Genomic DNA, 20,043 nt, shown 5'->3' with positions numbered 1-20,043 from the left:
AAAGCTGTTAGCAATTGAGGACTATAATCGGTGGGCAAAATGATTCGAGGAATGGTTGAAAGCCTTCGCGTACCCCAGTTGGAAAAGCTTAAAAAACGGTTTTAACAATGGAAGAGAAGACTTTGAGAACATGTCAGAAAGTGAAGAGATTGAATACTTTGTGGCCGAACAAAAATGTATAGCTTTGATTAACCAATCAGTGAGAGAAGATATAATCTCACTGATTGAGTATTCAAACGCAAAGGATCTTTGGGAAAAATTACAAAAGAAATGTGTCGGTACTGCAGAAATCATTAAAAACAAAAAGAAACTGCTAAAAAAGGAATTTGATCTGTTCGGATGTCTTAAAAATGAGTCTGTTCCAAAAATGATTGAACGTTTTGGGCATCTAAAGCGAGAGTTGGCTAGGCATGGGATTGTGTTTACTCAAGAAGAGCTTGTAGACAAGTTATTTGATTCTTTGCCAGACGAAATGGATTGGCAATACTTCGCAATGATGATCAAGAATACAATCCAGCCAAATGTTCTTACAGTTGATTTGCTGATAGAGAAACTTGAGAGTCATGAGCTCGAAATAAAGAAAACACATAAAGTCAATCACTCGTTATATCAACAAAATGTGGAACTTTATTATCCAAAGAGCTTGATTCAAAAGACAGGATCTCCAGAAACAGCCTTCACTGCAGAAAGTTCACAACCAATGACTTAAAAAACCTCACACAGTGGTTTTCATGGAGGAATGTCTTCCAACACTACAAGTCAAGGACCATCTTCAAGCACATCAAACCTACAGCAATCAGCACCAAAGAATGTCTTTCAATGTAACATTGCAGTTGACTTGAAAAATGGTCAAAATTTCAGTGAGGAGTCGGCGAAACAACAGATGATTTTCTTAGCATCTGTATTGGAGTCATATGAAGGGATAGTAGCCGGGAAGATAGGTAACACCAACCTGACGAAGGAAGATTACGATCAAATAGATCCTGAAGAAATGGAGCTAATCGATATTCGTTGGGCTATGGCCAGTGCTGTACGTCGAGCACAGCGTTTCATGGAAATCACCGGCAGGAAAACAATTGGTGGTCCATCTACCAAATTGGGTTTTGATAAGTCTAAAGTGACATGCTTCAAATGCAAACAAAAAGGTCACTTTAAACGAGAGTGCAAAAACGAGTATGCTGATGAGTCTGCTAATCCGTTCCGAGAAGATTACTATAAGAAAGCCATTTACCATCAGAACAAATCAGAACCTCCAAGGCTGAAGCAGATTGAAGAAAAAGATAAAGAAAAGTCAAGAGCTCTAGCAGTCATTCATGATGATGAGGGATACGACTGGAGCGAGATATTGCCTGAAGAAGATGCAGTTGGTTACGCATTCGCAGCAGGAAAGATTGTTCCGTTCAAGGATACAAGAACAGAAGAAAAAAAGTTTGTGAACAGAAGAATGAAAGCACAAACAAAAGTCAGCAGAATCTATACCATTTACAAAGAAGCAAAAAGGGCTAAAAGGTGGGATCCAGACAGAGAATGTTACCTTGATCCTCAAGGTAATATCGCAATTGATCCAAATTCACTTAGTGTTGATGCAATCATTCAGCAATATGCTGAAGAAGAGGAAGCTAGACAAAGAGAATGGTGGGGTGAAAGTGAAAAGAAAGAAGAAAGGGTGAAATTGGCAGAAAAGAAGATCGATGATGGATTGATAGATACATCAAAGGAGCTCACAGCCGAAAATCTGATGAAGATGGCAGACAAAGTTCTAGCGGCAAAAGAACTGGAGGTAGATTCTAGTTCTGGAACTGAGTCAAACGGCAAGGTCAGTCAGATTAACACGAATGTAGTGTCAGGTAAGAAAGAGAAAAGAGAAAGTAACTACAAGAATTGCAAGAAAAACTGCAAAGATTGTAGTACTATCGCTTATCTCAACAACAAAAAGGTTGAAGATCTGACAAAAAGAGTCAGAGAGGTTGAAAACCAAATCTTAAACCGGGATAAATTGCTAAAAGCTTCAAACGATCGTGCAAAAGAGTTAACTGAAAAAATTGAAAGTGATAAAAGTGACATAGAAAGAACTAAGAAAGAAAATGAAAAACTCATTCTTGAAAATCGTCACATCACTGAAAATTTTGGGAAGCTTAAGCGAACGGTTAAAGATTCGGATGATCGAAATGGGAAAACAACAAAAGAAAATGTTCAACTGTCGGGTGTGTTAAGGGTGAAAGAGGAGTTAATAAACAAACAATTGGATGAAATTGCTAATCTGAAGCTTCAATTCCAAGAAGCGAAAATCGAAAATGAACGCATCCAATTAAAATTAACCAGTTACAACTCCGCAAGCTTTGTTTTGCAGCACATTGTTCCCAAACCCATCGGGAAAAACAAAGCTGGCGAAGATGTATTTTCGGACGGAACTGGAGTGGGATATCATCAAGTTCCACCACCTGTTTTAAACAATTTCTCAAAGAAAAAGTCCGGGCTGGTTAATGATGATGAAAATTTAGATGAAATAAAACTTCCAGAGTTGATTGATGTTACATTCTCATCATCACCATCATCATCATCTGATGATAGTGTTCAGACTGATATTGTCAAAAGCATGGCAGAAAGTGTTTTAGAGTCTGATTCAAATGAAGATGATGGATGTTTCTTGGATAAATACATTCCGAAACAAAAGTCCAAGAACAACTTAAATGAAGAACCAAATCTTATCATGTACAAAATGTTGGGTTCAGATAAGTTGTTTTCGGATTCTGAGTTTCCGATTGAGAATGTAAATGTCAACAAATTGAAAAATGTTTACAAATTGATCGAATTTGAGTTGACAGAAGTGAAGAGTTTGAACCAAACAAAAAGACAAATGAATTTTGAAAAAGATAAAGCTTACTACAAGAAACCCGTTATTCCTCCACGTTTTTCTAATAACAATCGAAACAATGGGTCGGGTGGATATCAGGGGGGTAAGTCTTATCAGAAGAAAAATGTTCAAAACAAGAAGTCTGTTTAAAGGAAAGTGTTTGTGAACAGTTCGAGTTCATTTTCTAATGAAGAACCTGAAATCTTTTCAAAATCAAATAAAGAGTTCTTTGAGGAAAAGCCTCACAACCTCAGTCTGAAGGCACAAGTCGGGTTGTTGACACCCGAACATGCTTCAGATGCAATCAAGTTGGGCATATTGCATGAAAGTGTATCAACTTGAAGAAAAATGATGTGAAAGAAAAAGCTTCATTGGTTGTTGAGAAAAAGAGTTTGAAAAATGACAACACCAAAGTCAAAACTGAACCCGTAAAGAAGGTGGTAATTAAAAATGATAAATTTTACAAACGGGTCGCAACAACTCAACAAACATGGAAGCTGAAAGTTGCTGAAATGAGAGCAAGTGGTTCAAAACCAAAGGTTTCTGAAATGGAAAAACAATCATCTTCTACTACATCGGTAAAGATGAGTGTTCCTTTGGATCTTCATGAAAAGCTTGAAAAGAAAAAATCAGTTTCTGAAAAGAAAAGGGGTCCATTATCTCAATAAGTTTGGAAACCAAAAAGTGAGAAGAAAATTTCAATTTCTGAGGTGAAAAAGTCTGAAGAATCAATTACGGTTGATTATGATGCAAATTTTCCACCTCTCAAAGATGAAAATTTCAAAATTCAAATTGTGAGAGTCAAAGTTACACCTAAGGCTGATGAGGCCTGGGTAGACTCAATGTTTGACTAAACAATTTGATTTGTCGGAGCTTCCTTGATCGCGAAGCATGAATCGGCATCCTTTATTGAAATGTTTTAATCATGGTTGTTTATGTGCAGGATCTTCCACAACTTGTTTCAAGATGGATCATGGATAGTGGAGCTTCCCGACATATGACAGGGAAGACAACATTATTGTATGATGTAAGGAATATAAATGGAGGGTATGTTGGATTCGCAGGCAATCAAGGTGGTCGTATAGTTGGTGAAGGAACGTTATCCAATGGGATTGTAACGTTTGAAAGAGTCAATTACATTATTGAGCTGGAGAATAATCTACTAAGTATTTCTCAGATCTGTGACAGAAAGTATACCACTCACTTCACTGACAAAGAATGTTTGATTCTAAAACCGGGATTTGTTGTCCCTGAGGAGTGGGTCATCATGAGGGCACCAAGAGTCAACGATCTGTATGTATTGGATATGAGCATAGCAACGACAACAACGGGTCAGGCTCACTGTTTTGTGTCAAGAGCAACTGAGAAGGAGTCAAGATTGTGGCACCGAAAAATGGGGCATATACATCTTCGAAAAATGAATCATTTAGTCCACAATGATCTGGTTACAGGAGTTCACATCAAAGGTTTTCATCTAGAAGGGGAGTGTATAAGTTGCATCAAAGGTAAACAGAAGAAAAAGTCGCACCCCAAAAAGCAAGTCAATTTAGTTTCACGACCGCTGGAAAGACTTCACATGGATTTATTTGGTCTTGTGAATGTCAAAAGCATTACAGGAGATTACTATTGTTTGGTCGTTACTGATGATTATTCTAGATTTTCTTGGGTATCTTTCTTGAAGACAAAGGATGAAACGTTTGACAGTCTGATGGCGTTATTCAAAAAGATTGAGAATTGGTACCAGAGGTGTATCCGAAGAATTAGAAGTGATAATGGTACTGAATTCAAAAACAACAAGATGGAAGAATTTTGTGAAGAAAGAGGTATACTGCATGAGTTTAGTGCTCCGTACACTCCGCAGCAGAATGGAGTAGCAGAACGCAAAAACCGGACACTAATTGAGACAGCCAGAACTATGCTCACAGATTCAAAACTTCCAATAAATTTTTGGGCTGAAGCTGTTTCTGCCGCATGCTATACTCTCAACAGAGTTCTCACTGTCAAGAAATTCAACAAAACATGTTTTGAATTGATCAATAACCGCAAGCCTAACTTGAAGTATCTTGAACCGTTCGGGTCACACTGTACGGTGATAGAACCTTTTGGAAAATTTGGTCCGAAGTGGATTGAGGGTATATTTGTTGGATATGCAAGTCCTGTGCGTCGTGTTTTCGTGCCAAGTGAAAAGCGGATTATTGAAGCTGCAAATGTTGAATGTCAAGGTAATACGATGCCGCCTCAGAACCCAGGAGATTCATGGCGTTACCACTACGACACGTTGTGGGATTCATTTGATGTAATGGAAGAACCTGAAGATGAAGAAGACTTCTTTGATGAGTTGGATATTCTTAGAGACTATGAGTCATCAGAAGAAAGATTTCCATCACAGTATTCTAGGCAATCTCAGAAAACTTCAAATGATGATGAAGCTGGTCCTAGTAATGCTGGTGAACAAGATGATACTTTTCAAACTCCAGAGAATCAGACGACAACAAATGATGACACAACATCTAATGTTGGTCCAACTTTTGATCATGGGGATTCTGAATCTGAGGGGGAGCATGTCACACCCCCAAAATCCACCCGCGGAGTACCACCGCTTGGAGGCGTGACATGACCAGGATCAAGCCACCAATCATATTGAACATGTAATTAAATAGTAAAAGTTATCCATCAATACGAAAGGTATTTGTCAACACCCACGTAAGTAAATGTAGCGGAAGCATAATGTATAAACCCAAACATAATGTTAATGTATGAAAAGTAATAAGTGTTTATTCACGATCCAAATCCCACAACGATCTGCTCCTCCTTGTGCAAGCTCCATAAGTACCTAAGGTCCTGCAAGGCATGCAGCAGAGAGTCAACAACTAGTTGAGCGAGTTCACAGAAAGTAAATGCGTAAAAGGTAAGTTCATGAGTATCAGGTGGCTCTACTGGGCCGATATAGGTTTCTATTGGTGGGGGCTTCCCATGTTATTTATCCACTAGACTATGCGTTACCATAAGTGTTCTACATATCCTGAGAACAGTAATACGTACAATTTACGTAGGATTTACGTAAGTATCCTTCACAACCGAGGATAGGGGTACGTGGGGGTTTACGTAGGTTTTACGTAAGTGTCTGACACAACCGATTCAGTAGTGAGTATCCGTTCACGTAGGTTTTACGTGAGTGTCCTTCGCAACCTGAGGACAGTGAGTAACTTAGGTATACGTAGGTTTTACGTATGTATCCTGCACAACCGAGGACGATGGTATGGTAGTCTAGTAATGGTATCCGTAAAAATCTAATCAACCTTATCCTTTCAATCCCATTCCCAACACCCCGGGAATCCCATGCCTTGGTAAGAGTGTGAACTCACCTTGGGTTGCTCGGCAGATACACAGACAAGTTAAATCAAGCTATTTGGTGGTCAACCACGTCCTACCATGGTTACCATATAAGTTAGGTTCGTATTCAAGTAGTGCACGTACGTTTTCTACACATATTCCATCTAGTTGCATACAAGTATTGATCATGGCATACACGAAAAATCATGGCAGTCCATCAATAGCAAAGTCACGTAAATGAATCCATGTGTCCGGCCCAAATCAGTTGGGCTTGTAACAGTGAAAGTCCAATAAGATGTGCAAGTGTTCACGGTCTCGAGTCGAGACTAAGCGATCTCGAGTCGAGACTAGGTGGTCTCTAGTTGTGCTGGTTTTGAAGTCTCGAGTCGCAACAGAGATGGTCTCGAGTTGTTATGTCTAGTCGAGACTACACGGTCTCGAGTCGCAACCGGACCCGCAACCATGGTCTCGGTTTGTGCTGTTTGGTGTCGGTGTGTTGGTCTCGAGTCGAGACGGTGAGTTCTCGATTCGCAACCCGTGTCGAGACTAAGCATATGTAACAGTTTTCCTGATTTCATGTAGATCGGTTACACTTATTCAGGTTTCCAAGTTTACATCAATCAATCAGTTAACAGTTTCTTACAATTCAACCATCCTAAAATCGATCACACCAAGCAAATCTAGCATCTAATGTATATGAACCCTAGGTGAAATCGAACATGTACATTAAACATAATCACAAACAGTTAATCAAACCCTCAATTGAGTCGAAATAATGAACTTTTATATCAACATGAAATCCTAACCAATCACACAAGACATGTTGATTATCAAACCATAACAGCCGATTACATTGATTCGGTTCAAGCGCATCATTATGAAATCATCATAGCAACAACTAGTCATGATAGTCTAACCTATCTAATCGGTTTTTAGGTTATTATCATACAATCCAAATCATGAGAATATCATCATTCACACAACCAATTCTAATTACCACACAACTCATGACACCCAAAATCACCTAACAAAACAATGATAGTGAAACACTAACCGGTTACGAGTAGAAGGAGGTGATGAGAGTGATCCGAACAAGAGAATGATGCACAGTTGCTTTGTGCCGTCGAGTTTGAGAGAGAGAAGCTAGGGTTTTGTGTGTGTTCTCTTGATTGAAGATTGTGAGAAGTAAAAGACCCCAAAGGTGTGTGTATGCGTGAATGTATACTCGGTTTAGAGGGGTGGGCCGAGTCCAAGCATAGTGAGCCGAGAGGAATGTGTACGGCCCAAAGGTTCGTGTGGTTGAACTAGTGTTGTGCGACTAAACTTATGATATTCACATGCAATCACGTAACACATAACATAACAAAATATAATATTCCACTACGTCAACTAGTCACGTATAATCCAAACAAGTTACATTGAAGCACACAAATAGAGGTTTGAAATACGAGTTGTCACATTATCCCCAACTTGAAAGAAATTTCGTCCCGAAATTTGGTACGCACTCACTGAGGAAGCTGGGTAAGTTGTATCGTTTACTGGTTTTCCTGGGGTGTCACATCCTCCCCCGTTGATCTGGAATTTCATCCCGAAATTCCGCAGTAGTAGCTTCAGCCTCAGTAGTGGTTGCATTGGTTCCGAATAACTGGGGGTACTTTTCTGTCATCCTGTCTTCGCGTTCCCAGGTGTACTCTGGGCCACGTTTGGAGTTCCAACGAACTCGAACAAGAGGGATTCTCTTGTGTTTGAGGACCTTCACATCCCGGTCCGTGATCTCAACTGGTTCCTCGACGAACTGCAACCGCTCGTCGATAGTGAGTTCCTTAAAAGGAATGATAAGGGTCTCATCTGACAGGCACTTCTTCAGATTCGACACGTGAAAGACATTGTGAACTGCACCGAGTTCAGCTGGTAGGTTCAATCTGTAGGCTACTCGGCCTATTCTTTCTGCGATTTCAAATGGTCCGACGTACCGCGGATTTAGTTTGCCCCGTTTGCCAAAACGGACCACACCCTTCTAGGGTGAGACTTTGAGTAAAACCCGGTCCCCGACCTGAAATTCCAATGGCTTTCTACGCTTATCCGCGTAGGCTTTCTGACGGTCGCGTGCTGCCACCATGCGTTGTCGTATCTGTGCAATCTTTTCTGTGGCGTCCACTACAATCTCTGGACCCGTAATCTGACTATCCCCCACCTCTGCCCAACAGAGAGGTGACCGGCATTTACGTCTGTACAATGCCTCGAATGGAGCGGCTTGTATGCTGGTGTGATAACTGTTATTATACGAAAACTCCACCAAAGGGAGATGCTTTTCCCAGCCGTTGCCGAAATCAATAACACATGCCCGAAGCATGTCTTCAAGAGTCTGGATCGTTCGCTCAGACTGCCCATCCGTCTGAGGATGATATGCTGTGCTCATGTCTAATCGTGAGCCGAAAGATTTGTGCATTGCTTGCCATAGTTCCGATGTAAATCGTGCATCCCGATCCGAAATGATGGAGGTGGGCACCCCGTGCCTCGAAACAACTTCTTTAAGATAGATGTCTGCGAGAGTGGAGAACTTATCCGTTTCCTTTATAGCTAGGAAGTGTGCAGACTTGGTGAGTCGATCCACGATCACCCATATGGTATCATTCCCACGCTGGGATCTGGGTAGGCCTGTAACGAAATCCATGGAAATTTCTTCCCATTTCCATTGCGGTATCGTGGGTTGCTGGAGTAGGCCCGCTGGTTTCTGGTATTCCACCTTGACTCTCGCACAGGTCAAGCACTTGCCAACGTAAGTAGCGACGTGGGCCTTCATGCTAGGCCACCAATAAGTAGTCCTGATGTCGTGGTACATTTTGTCCGATCCTAGATGTATCGAGTAACGAGACTTGTGAGCTTCATCCATTACAAGCTCGCGTAGGCCGCCATAAAGTGGGACCCAAATACGCCCCGTTACATAGTAGGCGCCGTCTGCCTTCTGTTCTAACCGCTGTCGTGAGCCGCGTAGGGCTTCAGCCCTTACGTTTTCTGGTTTCAATGCCTCTGCTTGTGCATCTCGTATCTGTGCAGGAAGGCTAGACTGAATCGTAAGCTGCAGCGCTCGCACGCGCCGAGGTAAAGTGTCTTTCCGACTGAGAGCGTCAGCCACAACATTGGCTTTGCCTGGATGGTACTTGATGGCACATTCGTAATCGTTAAGTAGTTCAACCCATCGACGTTGACGCATGTTCAATTCCTTCTGCTTGAAGATATGCTCGAGACTCCTGTGATCGGTGTAAATTGTGCACTTGGTACCGTACAGGTAGTGTCGCCATATCTTGAGCGCGAAAACAACAGCTCCCAGCTCTAAATCGTGCATCGTGTAGTTCCGTTCATGAATCTTAAGTTGGCGCGAAGCGTATGCAATAACCTTGTCACGCTGCATCAACACACATCCAAGACCCTGGATGGATGCATCACAGTATACTACGAAATCGTCCGTGCCCTCTGGCAATGAGAGGATAGGTGCACTGCAAAGTCTATCCTTTAAGTGCTGAAAAGCAGTTTCCTGACTATGGCCCCAACGGTATGTGACACCCTTCTGTGTCAGTAGTGTAAGCGGCTGAGCGATTTTTGAGAAATCCTTGATAAACCGTCTGTAGTACCCCGCCAAGCCCAAAAATTGGCGTATTTCCGTTGGTGTACGTGGTGCAGGCCAGTTCCTGATCTAGTCTACCTTGGATGGATCGACATGAATCCCATCTCTGTTCACTACATGGCCTAAGAAGTGGACTTCACGAAGCCAGAAGTCATATTTCGAAAACTTAGCGTACAGCTGTTCCTTCCGTAGGAGTTCCAGAATAAGGCGTAGATGTTGTTCGTGTTCCTCCTGACTCTTGGAGTAGATCAGGATGTCGTCGATGAAGACAATGACGAACTTGTCAAGATAGGGTTTGCACACCCTGTTCATAAGGTCCATAAATACAGCAGGCGCGTTCGTTAACCCGAACGGCATGACAAGAAACTCGTAGTGGCCATAACGAGTTCTGAATGCGGTTTTGGAGACGTCCTCATCCCGGACTCTCAGCTGATGATAACCAGACCTCAAGTCTATCTTGGAGTAGTAACACGACCCTTGTAACTGGTCGAATAAGTCATCTATGCGTGGAAGAGGATAACGATTCTTCACCGTTACCTTGTTCAGTTCCCGGTAGTCTATGCACATCCTGAAGGTACCGTCCTTCTTTCTCACGAATAATACTGGAGCTCCCCAAGGCGAAGAGCTTGGACGAATGAAGCCCTTTTCCAAGAGCTCTTGTAGCTGCTTTGACAGTTCCTCCAATTCTGTTGGAGCTAGACGATATGGTGCGCGAGCTATGGGTGCTGCTCCTGGAGCGAGCTCGATTTGAAATTCGACCTGACAATGAGGCGGTAATCCAGGTAAGTCTTCAGGAAACACCTGAGGATAGTCACGTACGACTGGAATGTCTTCCAATTTCTTTTCCTTCACTGATGCATCTGAAACGAGTGCCAAGATTGCGGTGTAACCCTTCCGCAAACATTTCTGAGCCTTCAAGAAAGAGATGATGCCAACCACAGCACCACTCTTGTCGCCTTGAACTTTGAGAGGTTCTTGACCAGTACGGGGAATGCGAATGATCTTCTCGCTGCATAAGATCTCTGCCTGATGTTGGGATAACCAATCCATCCCTATGATGATATCGAAACTTCCCAAGACTATGGGAATAAGGTCGATAGAGAAAACTTGACTGGCTAAGACAATACTACAACCCCTGACTATATGCGTGGCTTCTAGACTCTTACCATTAGCTAGTTCTACAACGTGTTTGGTGTTTAGAGGCGTTGATGTACGTTTTAACAATTTACCCATTTTCAAAGACATGTAACTTGTATCCGCACCCGAATCAAACAAAGCAGTAACATGAATGTTGTCGAGAAGAAACTTACCCATAACGACGTTGGGATCATTCCTGGCATCACCCTGCCCCAACACAAAAGCACGACCCCTTGCCTCGTTGCCGTTGTTGTTTCCCCCATTGTTGTTGTTGCCATTGCCCTGATTGTTGTTATTGTTGTTGTTGTGGTTCCTGTTTAGCTGAGGGCAGTGTCTTTTGAAGTGACCTTCTGCACCACAATGAAAACATCCCCTGTTGCCCTGTTGCTGATTCTGTTGTGCTTGTGGCTGCTGCTGGTTCTGGTTCGCAGGTCGAGGGCTTCTACAATCCTTGGCCTCATGGCCCATCTTGAGGCATCTTTGACAGCGACCCTTGTTACACTGGCCACTGTGGTGTCTGCCGCAATTGTTGCACTTTGGGAGGTTCCCGCGATATCCGCCCTGCCTGTGACTACCCGATGAGTGCTGACCAGGACTCTGGTAATTGTCAGTCTTCCGCTGCTGGGTCTGAGACTGAACTGAGGCTGATCCCCTGCCGGAATCCCCATCCCATTTTCTCTTACTGTCACTGGGAGTAGCAGGAGTAGCTGAAGTAGTAACGGTAGCAGTAGCGCTGATACGTTTAGGCAGTCTGTTCTGATCCACTGCCTGATCAGTGATGCGATGAACGAGGCGTTGAATAGCCTGGATGTTATCAAGATTAGCCGAAGTAACATGGCTCTGGATCTCTGGCGCCAACCCTTTGAGATACAACTCAATGCGCTTAACTGGAGGGTCCACCATAGTCGGACACAGCACGGCCAGCTCGTTTGATCTTTTGGTGTAAGCTTCAATTTCGGACCCAATCATTTTCAAGTGGTACAACTCATCTTCTAACTTGTGAATATCTTCCCGAGTACAGTACTCTCTCTTGATCAGTTCCTTGAAATCATTCCAGGGTGTGGCGTTAGCAGCTGCCAACCCTAAGATTTGAACTTGGGCGTTCCACCAAGTTAGTGCTATTCCTTCTAGCGTCCTAGTGGCGTATTTCACCCTGCGAGCCTCAGGGCATTCACACATCTCGAACACGGACTCGAGCTTTTCAAACCAGTGGAGGAGTCCAACCGCTCCTTCAGTGCCACCAAAGGTACTTGGACGACAGTCCATGAAGTTCTTGAAGGTACACACAGGTTGTGGAACGTGTTGACCTAATGTGTAAGAGTAGAATGAGGTTAAACATACGAGTTAGTTAGGAACGTAGGATCTAAAGATCCTAGGATGAGTTACGACTGCAGGGTATACCTCCTGCGTTTGCAGCTGCAAGTGCCGCAGTAACTTGTTCTTGGATGAGAGCCGCCAACTGGGCTTGAGTCATGTTCACACGTCCGGACATGATCTTCATAGTAAAGGTAGCGTAAGTAAGAATGGTTCGCGAGTACGGCGATGACAAAAAAGTGTAAGCACATAGGGATTTTCATGTAATAGGGTCATGTGTATCTAAGCATACTACGAGCAAAGTTCTGTGTTATTCTAGCAAGTAGGCAATAAACATAAACCTTATTACCTAGGATGTCGAGTCTTGCACGTGGAGCGAAGCATCGTTATGGATTGTTGAGAGCACTGTTCTGGTTATAGTCTGGTTTTAATAAAAACGTTTTCCCCATATTAAAACCGAGTTCTCTATAACCAATGGCTCTGATACCAATCTTTCACACCCCCAAAATCCACCCGCGGAGTACCACCGCTTGGAGGCGTGACATGACCAGGATCAAGCCACCAATCATATTGAACATGTAATTAAATAGTAAAAGTTATCCATCAATACGAAAGGTATTTGTCAACACCCACATAAGTAAATGTAGCGGAAGCATAATGTATAAACCCAAACATAATGTTAATGTATGAAAAGTAATAAGTGTTTATTCACGATCCAAATCCCACAACGACCTGCTCCTCCTTGTGCAAGCTCCATAAGTACCTAAGGTCCTGCAAGGCATGCAGCAGAGAGTCAACAACTAGTTGAGTGAGTTCATAGAAAGTAAATGCGTAAAAGGTAAGTTCATGAGTATCAGGTGGCTCTACTGGGCCGATATAGGTTTCTATTGGTGGGGGCTTCCCATGTTATTTATCCACTAGACTATGCGTTACCATAAGTGTTCTACATATCCCGAGAACAGTAATACGTACAATTTACGTAGGATTTACGTAAGTATCCTTCACAACCGAGGATAGGGGTACGTGGGGGTTTACGTAGGTTTTACGTAAGTGCCTGACACAACCGAGGCAGTAGTGAGTATCCGTTCACGTAGGTTTTACGTGAGTGTCCTTCGCAACCTGAGGACAGTGAGTAACTTAGGTATACGTAGGTTTTACGTATGTATCCTGCACAACCGAGGACGATGCTATGGTAGTCTAGTCATGGTATCCGTATAAATCTATTCAACCTTATCCTTTCAATCCCATTCCCAACACCCCGGGAATCCCATGCCTTGGTAAGAGTGTGAACTCACCTTGGGTTGCTCGGCAGATACACAGACAAGTTAAATCAAGCTATTTGGTGGTCAACCACGTCCTACCATGGTTACCATATAAGTTAGGTTCGTATTCAAGTAGTGCACGTACGTTTTCTACACATATTCCATCTAGTTGCATACAAGTATTGATCATGGCATACACGAAAAATCATGGCAGTCCATCAATAGCAAAGTCACGTAAATGAATCCATGTGTCCGGCCCAAATCAGTTGGGCTTGTAACAGTGAAAGTCCAATAAGATGTGCAAGTGTTCACGGTCTCGAGTCGAGACTAAGTGATCTCGAGTCGAGACTAGGTGGTCTCTAGTTGTGCTGGTTTTGAAGTCTCGAGTCGCAACAGAGATGGTCTCGAGTTGTTATGTCTAGTCGAGACTACACGGTCTCGAGTTGCAACCGGACCCGCAACCGTGGTCTCGGTTTGTGCTGTTTGGTGTCGGTGTGTTGGTCTCGAGTCGAGACGGTGAGTTCTCGACTCGCAACCCGTGTCGAGACTAAGCATATGTAACAGCTTTCCTGATTTCATGTAGATCGGTTACACTTATTCAGGTTTCCAAGTTTACATCAATCAATCAGTTAACAGTTTCTTACAATTCAACCATCCTAAAATCGATCACACCAAGCAAATCTAGCATCTAATGTATATGAACCCTAGGTGAAATCGAACATGTACATTAAACATAATCACGAACAGTTAATCAAACCCTCAATTGAGTCGAAATAATGAACTTTTATATCAACATGAAATCCTAACCAATCACACAAGACATGTTGATTATCAAACCATAACAGCCGATTACATTGATTCGGTTCAAGCGCATCATTACGAAATCATCATAGCAACAACTAGTCATGATAGTCTAACCTATCTAATCGGTTTTTAGGTTATTATCATACAATCCAAATCATGAGAATATCATCATTCACACAACCAATTCTAATTACCACACAACTCATGACACCCAAAATCACCTAACAAAACAATGATAGTGAAACACTAACCGGTTACGAGTAGAAGGAGGTGATGAGAGTGATCCGAACAAGAGAATGATGCACGGTTGCTTTGTGTCGTCGAGTTTGAGAGAGAGAAGCTAGGGTTTTGTGTGTGTTCTCTTGATTGAAGATTGTGAGAAGTAAAAGACCCCAAAGGTGTGTGTATGCGTGAATGTATACTCGGTTTAGAGGGGTGGGCCGAGTCCAAGCATAGTGAGCCGAGAGGAATGTGTACGGCCCAAAGGTTCGTGTGGTTGAACTAGTGTTGTGCGACTAAACTTATGATATTCACATGCAATCACGTAACACATAACATAACAAAATATAATATTCCACTACGTCAACTAGTCACGTATAATCCAAACAAGTTACATCGAAGCACACAAATAGAGGTTTGAAATACGAGTTGTCACAGAGCAAATCCAGATCTTAGATCAAGCAGATCCTATCAGTGAAGAAGGTGCAAATCAAATGTCACTAATCTGGAAGGCAATGTAGATGTTTCGAGTGAAGTAATGCCCAGAACTCTTTCATATCATCCAGAGGAGCTGATCATCGGAGAGCTTCAATCAGGAGTTCGCACCAGACATCAAATTGACCAAGGGCTTACTAGTTTTTATTCATCAGTAGCACCTCTACAAACTGAATTTTCACTATGTTGTTTTATCTCGCAGATCGAACCTCGAACGTACAAAGAGGCGCTTACTGAAGAATCTTGGGTCAACGCGATGCAAGAAGAGCTGAACCAGTTTGAGAAATTAGGTGTTTGGAAACTGGTGGATTTACCTGAAGGTCATAGGAAAATAAACACCAAATGGGTGTTCAAGTGTAAGAGGGACGACAGAGAAGTAGTTGTAAGAAATAAAGCTCGACTCGTTGTTCAGGGCTTCAGTCAGCAGGAGGGAATTGATTTTACCGAAGTGTATGCTCCTGTGGCACGACTTGAAGCAATCAGAATTTTCCTAGCATTTGCATCATGGAAAAACTTTAAAGTCTACCAGCTTGATGTGAAGTCGGCCTTTCTCTACGGCAAAGTGAAGGAGGAAGTCTATATCGGCCAGCCACCGGGCTTTGTCGACCCATACCATAAAGACAAAGTGTATCTCTTGGATAAAGCGTTATATGGCTTACACCAGGCCCCGAGAGCCTGGTATGAGACATTATCTCAGCATTTGCTAGCCAATCACTTCATCCGGGGAACAATAAACGCCACCCTCTTCACAAAGATAGTCGACGGTCACCTGCTGATAGTACAAATTTATGTGGATGACATAATTTTTGGGTCAACAAACGAGAACTTGTGCAAAGACTTTGAACAAGTGATGAAGCAAAAGTTCGAAATGTCATCAATGGGGGAAATGAAATTCTTTTTGGGACTCCAAGTTGATCAACTTCCTGAAGGAATTTTCATACACCAGACAAAGTACGTTCATGATATTCTAGAGAAATTCGGAATGTCAGGTTCTACTCCTGCAACAACCCCATTAGCAACAAATCATGGGATTCACCCAGATCTCACCGGAGATAGGGCAGATGAAACACTTTATCGTTCCATGATCGGTTCACTGATGTATCTAACTGCTTCAAGACCCGACATTATGTATCCGACGTGCCTTGCAGCAAGATTTCAATCTAACCCGAGAGCTTCGCACTTGATCATTGTAAAAAGGATATTACGCTAGCTGAAGGGAACTCCATCATTGGGGTTGTGGTATCCTAGAAAAGGCGATTTTACGCTCGAAAGATATTCCAACTCGGATTTCGGATGCTGCAAAGTCAATGCCAAATCAACAACTGCAGGATGCCAGTTCTTTGGACCTCGCTTGGTTACCTGGCAGTGTCTCATACCAGTCAATAGATTTGTTCGGGATATAAACTTAAAAATACATAACGAGACTTACTTTGTGGGGAACACTATTTGGATATATAGGTAACCCCTGAAATCTCGTTTGATAGGTCCCTTATTCTGAGATACTAGGTCTTTATACTCAGTGATATCTGGGGTATTATTCCGGGACTTCTGCTGAATGGAAGTTCTGACCTAGTCCCCGAATAATACTTTCCGCAAAATGCTTGAAACATAGCATCACCCTCAGCAAGCTGATGAAACAATAAAATTGATAGTCGCTGCTGTTGAAATCAAAAGATCCTCTAAAGGGGACACACCGAAAAGTCGAAGCCGTCATCTCTCTGCGTATACGGAAGTATCGACCTGAGCTCTCATGGCCCTCGCATTTAACCCCTTACAGATATCATCTGTGGTATACTCACCTGTAAGACTGAATACTGGGAACTTGATACGGGAGTATATTCAAAAGGTGGGACACATGAATGAGTTAAATTTATAAGACATCTAAATCATATCCTGAATAAATTGAAATCTGTGAGAAAACATAAAATGGATCAGTATATCAACAATCTAGGTGAATTGTTTAATTCTGAGTATGAATTAAGCTTAACGGTACTTGTAACATGTCGGTAGCTGATATGATTCCCTGACACGCTCACCAAAATATGTTTGTAAATAGATTTTTTTTTTCATTCTGTCTTTCAGTTTCAGTTATACTTTTCTAGTTTAGAATCTGCATTGAAAACTCAAAAAGATTTTGCATTTCTGCTTTATTTTTGACAAACCAAAGCAGAGGGTTGATCTTCAGATTCACAGTCTGATGCAAGTTGCAGGAAGTTGTTCTGAGCTGAAAAACAAGTTTGGAGCTAATCTTGATACAAACAAAGAATATTAAAAGGTCAAAACGCAAGATCATTAAGTTGAAACTTGTATATTTTCAGAAAAATGGTTGATCAAAACATCAGTTTGTCTTTGCTTCGGGTCAACCAAGGTCATTAAGTTGAACTTGGTAGACAAATTAAGTACCTAGGGTCATTAACTTGGACCTAGATACTTATGTGAATTTCCTGAACACTGATAATGTGAAAAAGGTCAAAAAGTCAAATCGGCTTGAAAGTCAAAGTGCCTTGGATCGAACAGGCCAGCCAATCGGCTGGACCAGCCGATCGAACTGCCTAGCCGTTTCTGTCACACCCCCAAAATCCACCTGCGGAGTATCACCGCTTGGGAGCGTGACATGACCAGGATCCTAACCATCAATCATATTGAACGTATAAAGTAGTTAAGTATAGCGGAAGCATTTAAGTAACCCAAACAATAGTATGTATGATTTAACATAAGAGTTGAAACACCATTCACGATCCTTTGCCCACAACGACCTGCTCCTCCCTGTGCAAGCTCCATAATGTACCTAAGGTCCTGCAAGGCATGCAGCAAATAATCAACAAACTAGTTGAGCGAGTTCACAGAAAGTAAGTTCAGTAATGGAGTAGCATAGCAAACATTTCGTTTGTTTATCTAGTCATGCATCGTATTAGTTCGTTCATTGTTCATGTATAGTATTGATTCGTATCGCGGGCCATTTCGGCATGTATGCGAAGATTGGGGAAAGTTCCCAAGTATTCTAGACTATGTATATTTGTATCGCGGCCACCCTGGCATGTGTGCGAAGTTTTAGTATATAGTTCGCGGCCTATCCAAGACATGTGTGCGAAGATCAGTCATAATATCGCGGCCAACCCCTGGCGTGTATGCGAAGATCAGTTCAATTGGTATACTAGTCTAGCCGTATCTTATCATTCACCACCCTCACCCTGAGGACTCATATCATTATGTTCTGTTAACTAAGTATGTACGTATAGTTTATTCAATCCCATTCCCACCCTGGGAACCCCATGCCTTGGCTGTGTGAACTCACCTTGGGTTGCTCGGCAGATACACAAGGAGTACAGGTAGCAAGTAAATGATCAACCACGTCCTATCATGGTTTATTATGCAAGTCAGGTTTGGTTCAAGTATTGCACGTATGTATCACATAAGCTAACACGTTGCAAGCATGCAAGGATCATGGTAAACATGTACACGTAACATCAATCCGATAAACAATCCAAGTGTTCGGCCCAACCATAACCCGGCCCAATGACAATATTAGCCCAATCAGATAAGCAGTCCAATAGCAGATATGAAAACAGCCCAATAACATGCAGACATAAGTTCAATTAGCAGTAAGTCCAGTTAGCAGTCAATCGAATTGGGCCCGTGACAAGGTAGGCCCAAAACAGTAAACGAGCAGCTAGTCTCGAGTCGCAACGGGGATCTCGAGTCGCAACAGAGATTACGAGTCACACTGGGAGATTACGAGTCGCAACGGTAGGTTGCGAGTCGCAATGGCCGGTCTCGGTTCATCACGGTCCGGTTACGAGTCGCAACGGGACTCGCAACCATGATTGCGGTTCATGCTGTTGTGGTCTCGAGTCGAGACTATGGTTTCGAGTCGCAATCCATGTCGCAACGGGATGTATAACTACTTTCCATAATTCATGCGCAATTATTCCATGATATCAGCTAACAAGTTTGGCAGTTCCACAATCCGATTAAACAACAATCAATTCAGAATCAAGCATATTCAACCAGCCTTAATCATCATCCAATCAAGAAGAATAACAGTTCAATAGTCTATGAAACACATATATTCGGATCATGTGATTAATGAATTCAGGAACTAGCATGCAACCCTAATGTGATTATAACATACATAATAACAATCAATTATATTATTTTAGTCTGATCACTTCATCCAACTCTTAGATCATCATACAAACAATCCGAAACATATAGCATGTTAACCGATTTATCAAGCATCAACAATCACTATCTGACTAATATCATACATCCGAATCTAAGTTTAGATCATAAGTTATGTTCACACCCACAATTCTAATCGGTTCAACCTAATCATAACATAACATCATTCAATCAAGAAAACACTAATCACTAACCGATTGAAAGAAGAGTAGGATTGATCCGTGGACAATGATCTTTGATGGGGGAAAATCCTTGGCTGCCTTCGGTTCGGTTCCGGTTGCGAGAGGAAGGGATTGTGTGTGTGTTTTTCTAAATTGTGAAGTTGTAAAACTAGAACCCTAAAGGTGATGTGTGTATATATGCGTGTGAAGGGAAGTGGGCCGAAACCCCACATGGGCTGCCTCATGGTCTCGAGTCCAACCGTATGGACCGAGTGGGTTCTTGTAAGTGTTTTACTAATCGGTTCAAGTAGTAACATATGCAATTAAATCACGTAACATGTAACATTCAATCAATCGATATAATCACGTAATCACATAACATATCATGTATTCGTTCAAGTAGCATAGTTCATAGGAGCATATAACGTTACACAAGATAAGTCTCGAGTACGGGTTGTCACATTATCCCCAACTAATTGGAAATTTCGTCCCGAAATTTGGTATGCACTCACTGAGGAAGCTAGGTAAGTTCAATCGTTCACTGGTTTTCCTGGGGTGTCACATCCTCCCCCCGTTGATCTGGAATTTCGTCCCGAAATTCCGAAGTAGTAGCTTCAGCCTCAGTAGTGGTTGTATTGGTTTCGAATAACTGGGGTA

General features: G+C 42.3%; 1 protein-coding gene across 1 annotated transcript in view; it reads left to right on the top strand.

Annotated features, from left to right (window-relative positions):
- The first annotated feature begins 367 nt into the window (after nucleotides 1-367).
- LOC110870157 (FK506-binding protein 5-like) overlaps nucleotides 368-20,043 on the top strand; it is a 29,918-nt gene continuing 10,242 nt past the window's right edge. The window contains exons 1-3 of the mRNA XM_022119358.1: nucleotides 368-689; nucleotides 1,146-1,462; nucleotides 1,598-1,816. Of these exons, the coding sequence (XP_021975050.1) occupies nucleotides 368-689; nucleotides 1,146-1,462; nucleotides 1,598-1,816 (858 nt within the window). The remainder of the gene's footprint in view (nucleotides 690-1,145; nucleotides 1,463-1,597; nucleotides 1,817-20,043) is intronic.

This window comes from Helianthus annuus, chromosome 8, assembly GCF_002127325.2.
Source record: "Helianthus annuus cultivar XRQ/B chromosome 8, HanXRQr2.0-SUNRISE, whole genome shotgun sequence".
Lineage (NCBI taxonomy): Eukaryota > Viridiplantae > Streptophyta > Magnoliopsida > Asterales > Asteraceae > Helianthus > Helianthus annuus.
Note: the sequence above shows the minus strand (reverse complement) of the source record. Positions and strands in the feature narration are given on the sequence as shown.